A 5,792-nucleotide genomic window follows, 5' to 3' on the forward strand; every position below is an offset into this window, starting at 1 on the left:
CGGCGTGAAACGGGGAGAAACCGGGCGTGGAGACCGGACCGGGGGAAGGGGTTCATCCCCGGAGGAAGGGGTTCCTCCCCGGAGAAGGGGATCATCCCCGGGGAAGGGGTTCATCCCCGGAGGAAGGGTTCCTCCCCGGAAGAGGGTCCGGGTGCGGCAGCTCTGCCCGGGGCCGGTGAGGGACCGTGAGGAGAGCGCGCGGGGGGCGGAGATGGCGCCTTGCCGCGGCGGGTAATGGCGGCGGCACTGAGGGAAGGGGAGGGGACAGGCCGTGAGGGCAGCGGCTCCCCTGCGCCATCGCCCCCCGCCGGCTGCGGGAGGGAGAGAGGGAGGGAGGGATGGGAAGGGAAAGGAAAAGAAAGGCGCCGCTTCCGCCACGGCGGGGCGGGCCCGGGCGGAGAGCGGCGGCGCGGCGGGGCTGACAAGGGTAGGGGCGGTAAGGGCCGCGGCCCGGCGGGATGGGGCTGGCTGTCTCCCTGTCTCTCTCAGGAAAAGCCTGGTGGAGCTGGGGCGGAAAGCAGGGCTCGAGGTTTTCCCCTCGGTACCAGCTATCCGCGCTAGCGGGGCCCCTGTCAGAGGCAGCGGGGGCAGTGATGCCGTCGCTGCGGGGCTTCGAAGCCCCCCCCCAGTCAGGGGTGCGGGTTTGCTCTGAAATTAACTTGACCGTGGGTATTCCAAGTTATGTGAAGGATTCGGTCTTTTTGTAGCTCGTGGCGCATGTTTTTTAATCTAACGTTGTCGCACTGTTGTCGTTTTGTTCTTTTTCGGAAGCGATGGAAGCGAGTCCCATCGTGACGTCCAAGCAGCGGGAGGAGGTGGTGCACGGGGTGCCGACGGAGGTGGTGTGCACGGCCTTCTCCAACTCGGTGCTCGTGGTGGTCACACAGTACGGCAAGATGGGCACCATCGTCTACGTGGACCCCAACACCATCGGCGACAACGTGGGCAGGCCCTCGCTCACCACGAAGGTGCTGCTGGGCAAGGATGAGGTGAGGTGAGAGCGGAAGCGAAGCGCAGAGGCAGCAAGGATAAGGGGGAAATGTAGTAGGTGGGGCTGTGCAAGTTGCCAGGGAGTTGATGAATCACAGCAGTTAAGCAGTGTTTGAATAGTGATAAGATTAATTTTAAAATGAGGAAAGAGGGGCTCATCAGAAAAGTATGTGTGCTCGTCTGCTCTTGGACATAAAAGTTTAACTAACCGTAAGTGGTTTGGCGATCTGTTTTTATCCTACAGGATATGGATTGCTTCTGCATGTTTATGGAAAGTTTGATAAAGCTCTGTTGATTCAAGGGTTGCAAGATTAAATATGCAGCCATTGATAACCTTTTTGGGTTTCTGTTCCACTGAGTTTGTTTTCCTTTTCAGGTCTGTTTTCCTACCCCCATCCTCTATACCAGCCCCATAATGGACTTTAGTTGCCCACTCCCAAGTGTGCCTGCCAGCACTTTCCCTTGATAAAGTTTAATTTGTTTTGCTTCAACAAAATGAGGTTTTTATCGACCATTTCACAAAGCTAGAGAGAAAGCAGAAGCAAATGTGTTTCTAAAAGCATCAACTGGTCAAACATTAAAACAGAAAGTTACAGAGCTACAAGATTATGAGGCTTTCCATCAGGTTGAAGCTATCACATATTACTTGCTAGCTTTAACTAGAAAAGCTATAGCAACGCAAGTTCCTGATTCTATCCATGACTTCCCCTTGTAGAGTTCTTTTTCTTGAGCAATAGCCTTCCCTTTCTGGGAGATATTTTGCTTTCCCTGCTTTGATATCTGGAAATGCTGACCACCTCCACTCCCAAGCTTATTTTGGGTTTTATTTGGAAATGGGAAGTGCTGTGTTTACTTTACTCCATTCTATTTTTGAATAATTTTAACTAACTGCTCTAAAGTTCAAGAAAAGACTTTCACTAGTTTGCTGCTTTCCTGCTTGTCACTGCTAACATCCTTCTTTGGGGTGTTGCACACTTCCAAACAGCAGCTAAAATGAAGCAAACTCATTGTTCTGAGAGATCCATACCTCTGGGTGTAAATAAACCCTAGAAAAGCTGGGTGGTTCAAAGCTGTGCTGGATGGGGTTGAGACTGGGCATGAGAAAACATCTCTTCACCAAGAGTGTGGTCAGATGCTGGAGCAGGCTTGAGGTGGTTGTTGCTCTGAACCTGTCGGTGTTTAAGAGCCATTTGGACAATCCCCTGAATAATGTTTTAACCTGAGCTGTGAGTTGGTCACGCAGTTGGGCTGGATGTCATTGTAGGTGCCTTCCAAGTGAAATAGTCAATGTTGTTCTGGTCTATTCTTGTTAAAGAAAGCTCATGGAAAAGGTTATAGCCCTTTTTTTACCTCCTTCAGCCTCACTACTTGTTTCTGCTTTTCATGATTCTATTAAAATTAAAAGCAACATGTCTGTAACACCAGGCATACAAAAACTTTGTATATATAACACCATTTGGGGATCTCTAGGAATTACAAAAATAGCAGGTTTTTTTCAGAGCTTGTCAGTGGAACATCCCCTCTTCAGAACAAGTTTTTAAACAAAAAAACTGTACTTGCAACCTTCTTTAGAAACCTGGCTGTGAAGGAAATAAAGGCATTTGGATCCACAGCATTTCATATCATTTAACACTGGTGCCATAGTTCAGGTGGGAGGATTATGGAAGATTCTCTGTACTGAATTTCCAAGTTTCCCAGACAGTGCTGAACTCAATTCAAGTGCAGCTCCAGTAAAGTTGTTTCAGGGTGGTGTGGGTGGCTGGCACACTCATGGGACCAAACTTTTCCCTTTTAAGCTGGTTGAGAAGGTATTTTCTGAAGTTCCCTGTCCCATGGCTTGTTTTTGCTGGCCATGTTGGAATTGCTCAGTCTGAGTCCAGGATCAACAGATTCTCCACATCACTCCAGGGCTCTTCCTCTCCTAATTCCTGCAGGAAGACTCTCCCATCTGTAGGGGTGAACATCTGTATCCCTTTGCTTTTCAGCCCCTCGTTCATGTTTGTGCCAAAAACCTGGTGGCATTTGTGTCGCAGGAAGCTGGGAACAAACCTGTTCTCCTCGCCATGGCTTTAAAGGACAAAACCATGGAAGGAATACAGGCTCTACGAGAAGTGATCCGAAGTTGCCAAGTGTGGTGAAGTTGTGCCATCTGGATTCAAGGAAATGATCCTGAGCCCATGACTCATCACCACCTATTTAAAAGGACTAGAAATGAAAATGATGGAATGTCTTTGTGGTGGTTTTGGACGTCCTGAGGAATTTCATGAATTTTTCTCTACTGTGTAGAACATTTGTGGGTTTTATTACTGGGACAGGTTTGCAAGTCCATATAGACAGTGGTGAGACGAGAGCAATTGTCTCAACATCGGAGAGGAGTGCTACTTTTATCATGTTGGGTGGGTCATTTGTTTGGGAAAGGGCTTGGCTCTGCACATGTGTCCTGAGGAGCAGCAGATGCCAAGCTCTGTAGCTGTGCCATACCACATAGGGGGAACACCCAGTGCAGAGGGAATAAAAGAAACATTGTCAAATCAAATTTTACCTGTTTTCTTTTTTGCTTGTGAGAATCACTTCAATTGAAATACAAGCCTTGGTAAAAAATCAACAGTTGTATAATGGGAAAGGTTTTCTTGCCTTTTTTTAGGAAATGAGACCTAGATGGCTGCTTTTGTCCTTATGTCCATTCTTTTCTGGATGTAGTCTGAATTCATTTTCTGCTTTCACTCTGATTTTAAAGAGAGACAGATCACGATACTCTGCAAATATCATGAAAGCTGATGTCAGGGTGGAAGACAGGAACCCAAAATAGTGGTAAGAAAATAATCTCTGCCAATGGGTTACATGGTACCAGCACATTGGAGAAACAGAACACCCATAGGCTGATCACCTGCAGTGAGCATCTGTCTTAGGAGGTGTGGGGACAGATGGTTTGAGGGGTTACACAAGGCTGTTTCTGACAAGTAATTTACAGAAAGTGTCAGATTATGTTGTATGAGCTGATGCAAAGATTAATAGCCAAACTTTTGCCTTTTGCTTGGAAAGCACATTTGTTTTTACCTCTTGTAATAAACAACAACAGGTAGTAAATTTTTAAGTGAACTGTTAAACACTTTTGTCACTTATGAACTTGACAGCACAGATGGAGGCCAGGTCTCGGATTCTGGGCAGGGAGGAGTTGTGCTAAGACCAGTTGGTACTGCAGAATCAACACAGAGCTTGAGCCTGCCCCACCATGGTGATCCAGCTGCCAGGTCATTCTGCGGCTAAAAAATCCCCTAGAAGTAGAAAAGCAGAAAATGGATTTTGAAAGGACTCTTTTCTCTGAAGTAAGAGTTATTTACAGCATTTAAAGGGATTATGAGAAATGAAACTCTCTTTTTAAAAATACGTTCAAACACTGCGGGCTTCCAGCTGCCCTTGACAAGAAACTTCATCTAAAAATAATTTTCTAAACTGTGCTTCCAAGAATCAAAGATTCGCATCTGTCAGAGCTATAAATTTTTCCTCTTTTTTTTTTTTTTTTTTTTTTTTTTTTTTTTTTTTTGTGTCTAGGAAGGCTGAGAGAGGCATGTGGAATTAGTTATTGTCAATCTTGGTTTGCTAGTCGGGATTCTCTCCATACACAAAACTGAGGCTCTTACTGTGTCCGTAGCTCCAGCAGCTTGAGGAGAATGTGCATGAATCAGCAAATTGGATGGAAATTGCATCTTCCACTGTGGTGATACAGAGGCATACCACTGCTGTGCCCCAAAGAGCTCAGTGTTACTACCTAAAAGCCAGACACAAGTTAAGCACCTTCATTTCCTGGCTGTGTATGTGTCACCTGGTCTGTATAGGGCGGTGGGGGAGGAAAGGACATGGAAACCTCTCTGATTTGATGCTCAGAGCCAGGACAGACTTACCTTGCTACCTTCCCATGTGCGATAAATTAGAGCACGAGCAATTGGTCCTTCGACTTTGCTCCTCTCTGCTGCACAATAAACCAAGGTGAAGGCCTGCTCAAACAACAGGCACAAGGTGCCACCAGCTGCTTGCCTTTTAGTCACGGCTCTCCTCCAGGTAGGCATTAATTCCCAGTTGCTGGGAAAGCTGCCTCTGCCACCCAGGCAGAGCTCTTGCCCTCGGCCGCAGGACGTGTGCTGGGCGGGGGGCAGCGGCATCGGGCCGCAGCTTTCCATCCGTGTTTGCTTTCCGGGCGTGGGTGCCGAGCACGGCGGACTGGAAAGGTAAGTTGGGTAGCTTTTCTGCGGGAGACAAAGCCCGACCTGCTGCTCCAGCTCCCGCGGGGCCTAGGGCGCTGGGAGGGCGCTGGCAAGGTGAGCCGGGCACAGCCAGGGGGTGCGGGTAAGGTAAGCGGGGCGCCGGCGAGCCCGGGGCACAGGAGGGCCGGTGGGGGGCTGGCAGGGACAGTGGGACACTGGTGGGAAAAGTGGGACACTGGTGAGAGCCGGGGAGCAGCGAGAGCGAGTGGGGCACTGGTGGGAGCCGGGGAGCAGCGAGGGTAACTGGGGCAGTGGCAGGGCCCGCGGCCAGCAGGCGGGCAGGGCTGGGACGGTGTCCGGAGGAGGAGTCTCCAGCGGTGCAGGTGGAGGAGGGCACGGGGGATGCAGAGGCAGGTGCACGGCGGCCAGACTTCCTCCCGGAGGAGCCTCAAAGGGTGAGTGGGGCCCTGGGGAGTGCACAGCAGCTGGGGGAAACCCCACAAATCAGGGTTGACCCAGCCATTGATTCTGAGCACCTGTGGGAGCCGCTGGGAGGGCAGAGCCTCCTTTAAGAGCCCTGTGTCTGCCTAGTCCACTCCT

At 49.6% G+C, this 5,792-nt stretch overlaps 1 protein-coding gene across 5 annotated transcripts; it reads left to right on the top strand.

Moving 5' to 3' along the window:
- The first annotated feature begins 210 nt into the window (after window positions 1-210).
- On the top strand, window positions 211-3,520 carry PSMG3 (proteasome assembly chaperone 3). 5 transcript variants are annotated; one of them, XM_084216569.1, is made up of 3 exons: window positions 211-231; window positions 772-989; window positions 2,976-3,520. In XM_084216569.1, the coding sequence occupies exons 2-3, from the start codon at window positions 774-776 to the stop codon at window positions 3,126-3,128; spliced, it is 369 nt and encodes a 122-aa protein (XP_084072695.1). In that variant the 5' UTR covers window positions 211-231; window positions 772-773; the 3' UTR covers window positions 3,129-3,520. The 5 variants fall into 5 exon arrangements, with proteins under 5 accessions (XP_084072695.1, XP_084072696.1, XP_084072692.1 ...); XM_084216570.1 differs by lacking the exon at window positions 211-231 and adding an exon at window positions 350-427 and having other exon boundaries at window positions 772-994; XM_084216566.1 differs by lacking the exon at window positions 211-231 and adding an exon at window positions 350-427.
- The last annotated feature ends 2,272 nt before the right edge of the window (window positions 3,521-5,792 follow it).

This window comes from Fringilla coelebs, assembly GCF_963513975.1.
Source record: "Fringilla coelebs genome assembly, chromosome: 16".
Lineage (NCBI taxonomy): Eukaryota > Metazoa > Chordata > Aves > Passeriformes > Fringillidae > Fringilla > Fringilla coelebs.